The sequence below is a fragment of the Xiphias gladius genome, chromosome 14 (assembly GCF_016859285.1).
Source record: "Xiphias gladius isolate SHS-SW01 ecotype Sanya breed wild chromosome 14, ASM1685928v1, whole genome shotgun sequence".
NCBI classification, from domain to species: Eukaryota; Metazoa; Chordata; class Actinopteri; order Istiophoriformes; family Xiphiidae; genus Xiphias; species Xiphias gladius.
Window position 1 is genome coordinate 5,840,869 of NC_053413.1, and position 14,003 is coordinate 5,854,871.

Genomic DNA, 14,003 nt, shown 5'->3' on the forward strand with positions numbered 1-14,003 from the left:
CATTTTTCAAACACTTGGCAATATAGATGAAGATTCTTCTCTGTAAGCAATACAACCACTGCAGGGCAAAGGCCTAAATTCAACAGCTGGTGGGTAACATTGTGCATATTTTAGTGTGTGCCACTAAAATATGCATAGTAAGTAAAACTGAATGGTGGACAAATGGCTAGTAAGAAGAAAACCACTTTACCAAAGAAATGAATGCAGAGCAAACTCCAGTGTGAAAGTGTGCGGGTTTAATTCAGCTGTTTAATTCACAGCCATCAAATTTTATCTGAATGAATATGGTACTGATTCACTAATTATAAAACGGCTTAACTAACTCTATGTTTTTGCACTGAGGTGGTCTTTGAAAAAACCAAATCAGCTGGTTAAATCAGACACACTGAGCCTGCAATGAGAATTATTCAGGAGAACACGGCAATGAATACCACCAACTGAACTGCAATGTCCTGTCCTTTTGCAGCAATATAAGGTGACGGAGGAGTTTGATTTTGCATTTTGTTAATAAGAATATTTCTGTCTTGAAACATGTCAGTACTTAGTGAAAAAGGATTAAGTGGCTGCGAGTAACTCACTTAAACACAGGTGGTTCAATGACCGTCTTGATGACTCCTGCGTAAGTGGCCATGATTGAGAGAACCACACAGGCCAGAAACACCAAAGCCAGTTTGTTCACATACCTGCAGAGAGGAGGGGAAAAGATTTTGTTTGCTGGCATGTGTGTGTGTGTGTGTGTGTGTGTGTGTGTGTGTGTGTGTGTGTGTGTGTGTGTGTGTGTGTGTGTGTGTGTGTGTGTGTGTGTGTGTGGAAACTTACTTCACCCCTACAAAGACTACCAGCGCCATAAGGACCAAGCAGCATGTGCCATAGATGCGCATATTGTTGAGCACTGCTCCATCTTCGCTTTCTTTAAATACTGTTGCTGTTGGAACAATGTACGTCTGGCCGTGGGGAGACAGCAAAGAGAAAGTGGATGTGTCATTGATGTGCAGCGGAAGTAACTACTGATGTCCTCTGGTCTGTCAGAGTGGTAACATACCAGCAGAATCTCTATGGTGCCCAGTATGTACAAGGATCCAGCGAAGGTGGTCCCCAGGTAGAAACAGAGGCCCACTGCTCCTCCAAACTCAGGACCCAAAGATCTGGAGATCATGTAGTACGAGCCACCAGCTTTAGAGAAATTGATTCCCAGTTAGACCACTACCAAATTCATTCCTTTGCTTTTAAACTTTATTTTGTAAAAGCTTGGTAACAGTTTATTTTTACATTTTTCATAGTTTTCTAGCTATTTCCAAGAATGGAACTAATTTCAATTACAATGGTGGTTTAACCTGGAGAGCCTTTCAGTCAGGGCCCAGTGGTCAGCTGAACATGCACAAATGTCAAGTTTGTCTTTTTGTCCCCCCAGATTGATTTTATAACCCCACGTTGAGAACCACAGCTCTACACAACAATGTAACCACCATATCATTTCTTGGTTCTTTCATAAATACTCACATAAATGAGTGTGTACTTACTATGTGTACTGTGTCAGAACATTGCCCATATTTCCCTATAATTATGGTGAAATTACATAGTTTTTTCTGAGTAACTTCCTGAAATGGTTTGAGGAAATTAAAGGGCCATAAATATAGCATAACAAAATTTTCTTTATTTTTTTTCACCACAGAAGTGCTGCTTGTGAACAAAAATAAGGGTAAAGGGTAAACTGTATTTATTTATTTGCTTTTGTGTGCTTGATCAGTATGAATTACTTGCCAGGTCCTTCAAATTCTGGCATTTGAAATTAGGTGGTGAGTATTTCTGTCCAAAGCTGCAGCTGCAGTTGCAAGCCGTTGTTTTTACATATTCCAAGTGGAAAATAAAGACAAAAAAATAAATGAAACATTTCACCATGTACCTGGGACAACTCCATTGGTTGCTATGGCACTCATTGATATGGCTGTGAGCAAGGTCTGCAAGGAGAGAAAGAGGACCGATGTTATGTTCAGGATGCAAAAAGATGAAAAGACATGAAGAGTATGTTTTATTTGTGCAAGAAGGATACTGTATTTTCATGCTGCCACTGTTGTATTCAAGCTTGCTCCAAAAGTCACATACTACTCTCACTCATTTTAAGGGCCATATTATCAGTCATTACTGTATAGGGCTAGGTATGATTTGAAAATGTTTGATACAAGTGCAGATACCAGGGTATTGGCACTGACAACACATCAATCTTTTTGGGGATCTTGTCTTTCTTTTTCTTTTTTTTTTTTTTACAAACCCCTTTTTATTGTTTAACAAAAGAAGACAAACTTCTTCTATAATTGTTAAACCATAACCAAATGAAAATAGAGGGGTCAGCATGAAGAAAAGGCTGCTGCTAGTCACAATGTTTCTTACACGGTAAAAATATGAACTTAAGGTTACAAATTATCAACCCATGGCAATCTGTTCCAATCAGTCATTCCAATGCGAGTGCACAAAGTCCTGCTTTTAGAGTCTGGATCATGTTGCCTCCCAAATACAAAAGAAAACGGTCCCATATTTATCAAACTGGAATGGCTTGTCCTTGAAGAAGCTCATTGCCTCCAAGCCTATGTATCATTCTTTTCAATTATTAATTAATGTAAATTGTATTTCAGTGGTTTTATTAGTAATTAGATATCAGGCTAACTGTGACCACATCATATCCCAGTCACAGTCATCTATAAAAGAGCCTTAACCCTCTTCATACAATTCCTTAGACCTATAGGAGTCCTCTCTCAGAGACTCTGATAGTGGCTCTGTTGAATCGGGTTGTCAGTTTTGAAGAAATTTGTTTGTTGGAAATGTATTTCATGGTTGAATTTTTTTTTCTCCAAGGGGGAATTAAATAAACCCTTTAGCGTTAAATAAGACAAAGCTTTATGGCTGGAGATATCGCAAAAATTGGAAGCTAGATAAATAATCTTATCTTTAGGAATATTAAAGATCATCAGAGTGATATTCTCTATTAGGGACCCCAACTACATTAATCATAATACATTATCTGCCCATCGGGAAAAGGATTTGGGTTCCAGGCCTTGTGGGAAATCAGGATTCAGGAACAGAGGTGTGAGAGGAAAGACTCGACTGAAGCAGTCCTTAAACTTCTTTCTTAGTCTCCACACTATTAAGATTATTTTGCCACCAAAACTGACCTCTGACAGGGGGTCGCACTACAGTTTCAGAGGAGGGTGTATTGATTGGCCTCCAGTTTGTTTGCTTTGCCATTAATCTCAGACTCAACCTCAGACATGTCATTGTTCCGTTCAGGGATTTATAGAATGATACAGTATAGCCAAGAGTTTGTTTGTCTTTCAACAAACACTGATCATTCACAGTATCATTAATGCCAAATACTATTTTTTTTCCCCCAAAACTGTACTTATTACACTCAGTTTAACACCACACTTCATCCTGCTTCTCACTTTCAGGAAGTCAGTATGTTCAGTTGTTGGATTTATAAATGTACTCACACAGATGCAGCACATGGAGACAATGGCGAAGGATCCCAGGATTCCTGCTGTACCAACGATCCAGGTGAGACGCAGGAAGAGAATCACACCCAGGATGTTCTGCATGCAGGGCAGGTATACACCAATGAAGGTTCCCATCTGGGGGACCTGGGGTTGGATGGACACACATACAGATGCACACTGGTGAGAATCTACAGTGGAGAAAGACGAGAGGGGAGGGGAGGAAGAGAGGTTCCCATGACGCCCCAAAATGTCATCAGTCAAACTATCCTGCATGTGTCCATGCTTGTCCCACCGCAACCCATCATGGGTGTTCTGATGCACATGCCTTCACTGAACAGGTGAGAGTGGATAGCAATATGAAGTATAGGCAGAGGAAAGATGACATGCAACAAATGTCCCTGGCTAGATGCAAAACCAGCACGCTGCGGTTACAGATGGTCAGGGCAACCAAAAAACAATCTTCATAATTAGATTCGACCTCTTATCTGAAATGTATGGATTCTTTTAATTTAGGCCGTTGAGGCACAGAGAGTTAAAATACAATTCCAGCATGATTGGAGCTTTCCCTTATTTCCTGCATATTATGTTAAAGGATACGTCCATATCATTTCCAGTCTGTCTTATAACAATACTAGCCCTCTTCCTTAGTGGTTGTGAAGAGATGGCTTCCTAATGCTGTTCTGACATAAAAAGACAGAGGACAAAAATCCAGAGTCCTTCTACTGTGCAAAAGTGCATCCCAAATTTTGACCAAAGTTAATATGAGGCTTCAGCAGTTGCAGTTAATCAATTCAAATATCTTCCAAAGATATAGTTTTTTTATTGCAAATTTCTCTCTTTGTTACTGTGCCTCCTGTGCAGCTCAGCGAGGAAACACTGAACGGGGAATTCGAAAGAGGAAACTTTGTACCAAAATGACCAGAAGTTTGGGAGATACCACCTTGATTTGACCAACTCTGACCGCTGAAGCCTCATATTCGCCTCAACAAGACTTTAGAATGGATTTTTTTTTTACACAGAACGACGGCTTTAGTTTTTGTGCACCATCACTTAAATTGAAATTGCTAGGAGGGAATCTCTTTAAATATATATATATGGGCAGGTGAGTATTGTATTAAGATAGACGTATAGAAAAGTGTGAACTTATCTTTTAATGAAGAGTACTTTTCTCATGTTATGTGGTATAATAATACTTTTTTCTAATCATATATTCATCTTATTCACAATTTTAAAATAATGTGAATAACACAGACACATGCAGCACTTTGAAGGTGTAATAATAGCACCCAATGACCTGCTCTGTCAGAACTGCATTCAAATTGTCAAACTGTTTTTTACACAGCACAACTGCTGGATTGTCATTAATGGCTTTACCTTCCAAACCGAAATAGGGTTCTTTTTGGATTAGACAGGATTGTGATAGCATCAAAATGGTATTAATAAGAATTGTTAAAAAAAAAAAAAAGTTTCACTTTTTTTGTTGTTTTTTTTTTTTGTGGATGCCACTAAAACAGTCCAAAATGAAAGAAATGACAAGAACAATAAGCTCAAATGACACTGAAATCGTACTTTGCAGACATACACTGCTGTCCCGGCTCTCTGCAAATTATAACTTCACTCTTCATGTCATTAAAACACAAAGAAATGATTTGACCGCCAGTCATTTGAGATACAGGATTTTCTCACAATATTAAGAATGGTAACATACAATTTCATTTTAGCAGAACATGTTAATATCCGGTGTCTCTGACACTGTGGAAAAATAACTTTGATCATTTTATCTTATTTCCGAAAGCAAGAGGAAAAGATTTATGAATAAATCAAAGTAAACGGTAAGTAAAAGTAAAAAGTAAAAGGTAAAGTAGTGTCTATCACCCATGAAACAGCTTTGGGCGCAAAGTGACATTATTGTGCTTAAGCTCCTACAGTTTCATTAGTATTATAGCTGTCTTCTACAATAATTACAGTATGCATCACACTGCATAAACACACACACATACATTCCTCTTTTACTTCTCTCCCCAAAATCCAGAGTGTACATACCATTTTTCTAGTTACAAACACTTTGTCCTGGGCTGTCTCCACTGCACTCAGTTGTCTTCTTAAATGCTGCGAAGCGCCTGATGTGGATTTCCAAATCTCCCACATCTTCTCCTTGCTGCTTCCCTGTCTTTCTCTTCTTCTGTTTTACTCCCCCTCACTCGCGCTGTATTGTCTGTCCTGCTCTTTCTAGTCTCAAGCCTCAGATATTGCTCTGTGCACTCTTAAAGAAAAAAACACAGCTCTCATTCCGGTGGGGGGGAGGGGAGGTGTTAGTCATCAATGCTTCTACACACAACAGTCCAAGGCCCTACTGTCTTACGGCCAAAGACTCTGTGTGTTCACTGTCAGTAAAACTGCAGCATATTCTCTTTGATTTTATATGATTTCACACATTTAAATCCCTACTGTCTGTTCTAGGTACAAAAAAAAAGACCATCAAGAGTGGCCTTATATACATATCAACACACGGTCTTTCTCTTTGTGTGTCAGCCATACATCATCTGACCCTGCTAACCTGACTGAGAGTAGGAGCGCCAGGAACCACCTCCACTCTCCGCCTCCAGCTGGCGCCTGAAGACAGCCTCCAGTTCTCGGTGCCTGGATGTCTAGTGCTGCGGGGACGTTTCCTGGCCAAGCAGAATCCCTGTTTTTAAATTTAGCCAGCCAGCGTATGAAGGTGACTGGCATAGGAGAGGGTCTCTGCCACTCAGAGGTCACAGTTCAAAGCCGCGCTCTGTATTTGAGCAAGAGAAACTTGACCTTATATGAATCCAACTAGTCAGGTATTTGAGATTTCAGATCTCTTTCCCACGCCAGGCGGGCTGTTTACACTACACACAGGGCTCACTAAGCACAAAGGACAGGTAATTGATCTTGTGACTTCGCTAAAATGTTGATAACAGCTACAGTTATCAAGGTACTCTCAAAGAAACAATACCTGGTTGTTTGAGTAACAGTGATGTGTGAGCAGCACTAGTGTTATCTTGGCCCACAGAGGACAATATGTTATTAATTAGTTCATGTATGTCTGGTTTAGCTGCTAATGTGTTCTGTGTTTGTTGGGTGTTTAAAGTTTAATGGGCTGCCCACACTGCTTTATGAAAGATCCTCAGTTGTGTCACATGGCCCTCAAGTGATTCAATGACAAGAACAATAAGCTCAAATGACACTGAAATAGTACTTTGCAGACATACACTGCTGTTCCAGCTCTTTGCACAAGATGAATAGAGTTTTAAAGGTCATAATGTTTTACCTCTCACTTTCGGCCTCAAACTACCTCTGTCCTCTGTTTTACCCTCTTACCCTCTGACCCCAGGTCCACTTCCCCAGCTTGGTCTCAGTTCCATTAGCTAACTGGAAACAAAACTCAACACTCAAGTTTAGAGCTGATCAGCAGCGCAAAAGTGAGTGAGAGAGCAGAAATATTCGGAGGGCCTGCCAACAGACAAATGACTGAACAAAAAGAACAGATCAGGTGTCTACCAGGGACAGGATCCTCTGAGGGACATGGACTCCGAATGCGTGTTCTGGGGCCTGAAGGCCAGGATGATCCTGCACTCCCTCTCTAAATGAGACACAAGTTGTGATGTGGAACATGAGGTGGACAACTGGCTAATAGTGTAATGCGTTAATTGTAAAATGATGTCCTGTTTTAAAATGGTAAATTCCACACTGAGTGCTAATTCACACAAAGGAAATGGGGGGCTGCTCACAGCTGCAAAAAATTAGAATAAATGGGTGGCTGTCAGTCCTTTCCTGTTAATACAAAAGCAAATTACATTGCTTTTTTCTATACTACGTGCAAACTAGCCTACTATGACAATTAGTATATTGGACATACTGCCTACTATTAGTACATAGTATGGCATTAGAACATACAAAGATAGAGCTTTGGTCTGGTGGCTTTCCATGAGTTACGCCCTGCAGTGGCTTTCTTCCGTGGTCTTGCTCATGCCATACTTGTACAAATAACTGATATGAACTGATATGACCTGAACAAAAGTCTGGTAAACAGGATGTTTACATATAATATTTTCCCCACTTTTTCAGTCGGACTCCCGATTAAACAACGGTACACAATGGATTACGGGAGACTGAGGGCCACAAAGGCTACGCCGGTCGTGTCCTCCAAATTTAGGCAAAAGATTAAACAACGGATCAATTAATTGACAAAACAATCTGTAAACAAATTGTTGAAAATTGAGAGTTGCATCCCTGTTTCCATCCTTCACAGGTCAAGGATCAGACGCTGAATCCTGCACGGTGCAAATTACAAGTTCTGAAAAGAGCAGTGAATTGAGTTTAAAAGCCCTTTTATGCAAGGAACTTTTAAGGCAAATCTAGTGAAGATGTGATGAAATCTTCATTGTTATTTGTTTTTAAATCACAGGGCTGTCAGGATTTATTGGGACAGTTATATTTTATAGTTTTTAACTGTTTTGGCCTTGTACTTCAGTATATTTGAAAAGAAACACGTTAAAGTGTTTACTTTTAGCTTTAGGGTGTCTGATTGTATCTGCGTCAGTATATGGATGCTAACTTGTCCAATTACATTCTATTCCCTAAAATTGTATGCATAAGAAGGCCTTACACCGTTACCGTTTCCTACACCGTTAATCTAATGTGGATGTAAACACTTTCAAATTCATGGTAAAAGTAAACAGTTTATCTTTGGAGTCCTTGTTTAATTTAAACAAAAATTGTGGAACTATATCACAAAGCGTGATGTTATACAAGGCAAGAAAATAATCACAGAGGAACAAATCTGTGAAGAGAAAGTAAATAAAAAATATAAGTGTATTGGAAACGCTCAAAGATAAAACTTTAGATACTGCACATCGCAAAGAACTTCCTCATGTTTTTCACTCATTTTAAGATGTTTCTTAGAGGAAACGGTCATGTCATCACATGCAATATGGTATGTATTTGCCATACACGCACAGTCTCCAAAAGTACGAGATATTCTGGAGCCTCAGCCTCAGCAGCTGGCAGTTCATTGTATCTGTTTTGTACTGCAGGCAACAAAACTTGAAAATCTACAAATTAGTTCAAAATAAATCTCATAAGATGAAAGACTTTTGCAGAACGGCACGTCTGTTTCTCACAATACAGTCCATTCTTTAGATATGTTTATGAACCGCTGTATCTCCTCGTGATATCATCCCAAATATCAAAGTCTACAGTGTATTTAAACTATTTACTTCTGGATAGATTGCAAAACTGCAAAGCAGAAATTCTTTTTGCTGCAGCATATATTAGGTCAAACCCTGCCATTTATTATCAAGGCATTTTTCATCCCTGAAATTACCTAATTAATAAACTTTTTGATTTTAAAATAATATAATATTTTTAATAATTTAATAAGATAATATTTTAAAAAAGAAGCAGGTGAACAAAAGAGAGTGTGAGAGTTCAGAGAGATTGTGATACTTATATGCACATCTAAACAAAGACAATTAAAAAAGAAGTGGAATAGAGACACACCTGGAATCTTTAAATTCGCTTTGGGTGAGTATGAAAGGTCCCAATACAGTCTAGGTAGTGAAGGGTTATTTTTATGTGTTTTTATATATTATCTTACTATGAGACCAAAAGAAAGCAGCTTATGGTGCTTATTAAACTCAGGTGCTTGCACTAAACAGAGGTGTTATTCTGCAAAGAATGCACCCAAAGATATATGGTTGTCTATATGTGAAAAACAACCCCTTATATGGAAACGGCATGACAATTTGAAAAACTGTCCTTGGGTGCTGTGGTTTGTCTTGTCTTTTTCTACAGATAAGTCGTTAAATAGGGAGAGTCAATCATGTCCAGAGTGAAATGTCCGTACAAGGGAGGCACATACCTGAGGAGGGACTTAGGTCTCAGCCAATAAGAAGATGACCGTGCCGACAATGTTATTTACTATGTTTAAACCTAATATCTACTGGACCAGGGAGAGAATAGACACTCAGACTTCGTGAACTGATGTGAATGCTGTATGCTTGTCAGGGATGCATAGTCTGGTCCAGAGCTCTGTAAGCAACCTCAATCTTTAAGACACTGCTGTATTTTAATAAATAGATGTGAATTTAACTTTTTGAGTCCTGCATACTTCACTAAACTAATGCGCGAGTTCTGATGTTTTGAAGGATGGACTCAACACTAGCAAAACTGTGCACTCGCAGGAGTTCAGTGACAGTGCAGGACTTCATTTTCTGGTCTTAAGAGTCCTTCAAACACTATAAAACCTGATCCTGTAGGCTCAAAACTGTAAACATCATCAAAATCTCCCCTGGCTAACAAAAGAAGTCAGTACCATGACAGGGACCCTCCTGACCCCCTCCTCGTTCTCGGCCTCCTCGTGCTCACGAACACCCTGGGTCAGGTTGGTGTAGTTGGCCAGCTTGTTGAGAAGAGACGATACCATAGGGTTACTGTCCATTTCCTCCTGCAGAGAAGCAAAGGAAAATAAATGACAACATCGTCTTTTTATTTTCTTTTATCTTACATTACTAGAATTAGTTTTACCTGTTCTACTGTGAAGTTAAATGATGTCTTGTTATGATTATTTGTTGAGTTACATATCCAGCCTTGTGTGCAGCACTTTCTAACTTTGGTTTTGAAAGGTGCTCTATGAATAAAAATTATTATTATTATCATTATTATTATTATTATTATTATCATTACCTACTGTATATATATATATATATCTGGAGGTTTGAAACCAGCAACCTTCTGATCTTTAACTTTTGTGTCAGGCACTTTAAATAGTTTACCTGTTATTAGTTATTCATTTCGCAAAATGCAGTGATTAGTCTTCCTGTACCATAGATCATACGCAACATGAATTTGCTTTAAATGTATCAGTCGAAGGAACAATACAGATTTTTTTATATGTGCATCAAATGTTTTAACAATCATAAACAGAGCGCATCTGGCGAAACATTATTTTAGTCTTACCTCAAACAGGGCCATGTTCTTGCCTTCATAATAGTGTTCTCTGTCACTTTCAGAGTTGATGAATGGACTGGATTCTCTTTGACTGTCATCTCCTAGTGGGATTCATAGGAAAAATAACCATATTGGAAGATGCACACTACTGACAGAGCAGCTTAAAGACAGCAGAGGCAGCAGGATCACCAGGAACTGTTCTTGTGTAGTATCTGTTACAGCTTTCACAGCACACGTTGTACTTTAGCAATGACTAGTAGTAGTCCTAGTAGTGTCGTAGTAAGTGTTAGTGGACAGCATATTTAAGGGTGATAACAATACACACATCCCTCTACTGGTTATTCAAACTGGGGATCTTCAAAGTAGAATAAGAAAGTGCCAAATCCACTGGCTGAAAACACAGAAATTTCCTCACTGACCAAAATCTTATTGTGGAAGTGTCAAGTTCAGCTAGCTGGTGTCAAACAAAGATAGTTTTGTAGGGAAAAAAACAAAGAAAAGGAGGCTGTGTCATGTTTTTGGGTAGTTCAGAAAGACCAACAGTGTGCTGAGTCTAAAATGGCATGATCTGTTATTGGCTGATCCTGGCACATTATTTTCAGACAGGCAATGCTAGTTAGCAGTTAGCGAGGCAATTAGATAATATTTTGAATACAAATGACTGGCAGCAGGTGAATAATGAACATTAACAAGCTAGTTGGAAACTATCTGTTACAAACACATCACATGATGTTGTCAATTAAGGAAACTGAACCAAATAACTAAAGACCCAAGAGCTGCGAAGCAGAACCTTCTATGAAGCTAATGTTACAATTGTCATTAGCTAGTCAGCTGTCATTCGTTAGCTTCTCTCAGACATGATTTGAAATTTTTCTGTTTTCAAAAGCAATGTTGCTGTTATCAGTAAATACATTTAGACTTTTGAGTTCAATGATTCATTTTAAAAAAATCTTAATGAATAAAAATGTCATTATATATTTTTAGTTGACAAATTAGTCAGTTTTAAGAAAAGTTAGAACAAACATTGATATCTGGTGAATTGTCCGTGCTGATTACTAGCCATATTTTTGACATGCTGCTGTGTGGATGAACACTTATGGAGACCTGTCCACTGAATTAATTACAAATTAAACAGTTAAACAGTTTCATAACGGTAAAGATAAAAAGAAATAACAGCATATTTACTTTGTAAGAGGCATTGTCAGACACCGGACACTTTACATCTTTCTAATTAGGAAGTCCTTTTGGCTAAAGCGGGCCACTAATTTGAAAATTCATATGGGTACTGTCAAAGGATACCATGTTACTTGCCTGTGTTAATCATTTATATTTTTTAGGATGGTTTGTTTTTGTCTGTGTAAAAGCAGCGTGAGATTTGGGACCAGTGAACCATGCAACACCTGGCTACCCCTGTATCAGCGTGATCGACAGAATGGATTTAGAGCGCTCCATAATCCAGACCACATTTTATAAAGCTGCTTCGTCTAAACCTTTGGGATAAGAGGGTTCAGCACTGTTTCTAGAGAATCAAGGGACAAAGGTTTTAGTTGCTGACAGACAAATTAAGGTTTTACCCACAGTTTGGCCTTTTGCTAAAATCAGCTCTTGTATACTCTTAAAAAGACAACACAGCATAGAGTAACAATTAGACATGCTTTTCAAACTGCTTCTCAGTTTGGTTTGTCTTGCCCCCGGTTGTCATGCAATGTCTCAGCCTATTAGATATGGTATATTATCACACTAGATCACACTGTTTGCTCATCTCTTTCGCCTTGAACAACGCAAGGCTTAAGCATGGTTCAGAGATCACTGAAAAGCCGTTAATAAGAAAAACAGTGTACTGTGGATGCACATGACATGTTGAAGATAGTAACAAAATGTAGCATGCAATGATGAGCAGGGGAGATTATTTGAGCATGACAACTGGTTTTTCTTACATTTATGCCCACAGCGGGTAAACCACTGTCAGAGCTCTGAGCCATATCCTCTGTCCTTTAAACAAACTGAAACGATCCTTCTGGAAAATCTATCACCCAGTGTGCAGCAGTTAAGCAGCATTCTGCAGTCACTTTGTATCTATCCTAAGCTGCTGATTAAATTTCTATGGGAATATGAATGACGTAAGAGACTGAACACTGGAAATAGGTAAGTGGGACAACATGTCTACCCTCCTTTTCATAGGGAATGGATGACTGATTACTCACAAATAGCTTGATGCACAGCATAATGTAAGTACATTTAGTCTAAAAAAAAAAGACATATGTCCAATTACAGTGTCAGGAGTACAGCAGTATAATTTGTGATTCCTGATCTGCACATTCAGACAAAATCCTATTTTCTCCCACACCTGTCCCCCTGCAGGTCTCTGAAATACATTGTTTTCCACTGACAGAGGGAGGTGGACATTTTCAAATGAATATATGACTGTTTCCTGAACTACACACTGAAGAACATACTGGTGGAACAATAGACATAAACAATAAACAAATACATCGGCAACATCAGCTCAGCTCTGGCAGATTATATATTTACCATTGAATGTTCAGCTCAGTGATGTAAACCCACCAGGACTCAGGACATGGTGTGAAAACAACAGTAACATAGTAATTATACACGTGCTAAAATAGATGTTTTAGCCCTGTGGTCAATTGTAGGCTGACTGCTGGCATAAAGGGCTGAAGGTCTTGAGGTCTCCTGAGGATGTTTGTCCAATATGAAGCCCTGTTTGTCAGTCTGACACACTCGCCCACAGCTTTGACACACACACACCGCCTGGCTGTATGAACCTTTGCTGGTTGTCCTGTCTCTCTCCTCTGGTCAGGCTCTCCCTCCTCTCCTTCTTCTTTTTTCCAGTAAACTCTGTGTTCTCTTATTTAGCAATGTGCGGAAGCAAACAGTAAAGCACACATACAGTGACAGCTCAGTCCTTTACCATGGTCCCTTGTAACAATGTCACAGTATTGCTGGGCTGTCTGCTGGTCTCAGACAAAAACACAAACATGTATTACTGTACGTGTGTTGACCTTCATTGAACATTCATTCCCTAACACCAACCTTGACCTTCTACACTAACTACCTAACCATGACTTTACATTAACAAACTCTAATGCTGACCCAAGCCTATGTACTAAGCGCAATTTCACTCTGATCCTACTGGCAACTGTTACTGCAATCTTTACGAGAAGAAAAAAGATGGAAGATGGCACAGAGAATTATGAAGTGTGAAATCTAGAAAAAAGCATTTATAATACACACAAGAACACACACATCTCAAGGGTGACATAGAAAGCCTTTTAGCATAGACGTTAACAATGGGAATACCTCTTTCAAGAGTCGCACACAGTTCTTTCATTTGTTTGCATGAAATCCAAAATTCAAAAAAGCTTCCAAGGCAGTAATTGTGTTAACCAGCAGATGTCCATATTTCTTCATGTACAACAGCACAGTGTCGTGGAGGCTCAGTTCCTCAAGTACATCATAATATGTACTAAAACAGAATTGTTTAACATGCCGCTCAATGATTAACACACGTGAATGCAA

General features: G+C 39.0%; 1 protein-coding gene across 5 annotated transcripts in view; it reads right to left on the minus strand.

Annotated features, from left to right (window-relative positions):
- The window catches only part of LOC120798763 (solute carrier family 12 member 7-like), a 38,957-nt gene that overhangs the window by 18,947 nt on the left and 6,007 nt on the right, over nt 1-14,003 (minus strand). For 2 of the 5 annotated variants that reach the window (XM_040143371.1, XM_040143372.1), the window contains exons 3-9: nt 10,473-10,564; nt 9,829-9,960; nt 3,486-3,632; nt 1,904-1,958; nt 1,043-1,173; nt 820-944; nt 579-683 (exon numbers count right to left, since the gene is read on the minus strand). In XM_040143371.1, the coding sequence (XP_039999305.1) occupies nt 579-683; nt 820-944; nt 1,043-1,173; nt 1,904-1,958; nt 3,486-3,632; nt 9,829-9,960; nt 10,473-10,564 (787 nt within the window). Of the gene's footprint in view, nt 1-578; nt 684-819; nt 945-1,042; nt 1,174-1,903; nt 1,959-3,485; nt 3,677-5,531; nt 5,929-6,045; nt 6,092-9,828; nt 9,961-10,472; nt 10,565-14,003 lie in introns of those variants that run through there. The other 3 variants (XM_040143375.1, XM_040143373.1, XM_040143374.1) reach the window with 3 other exon arrangements.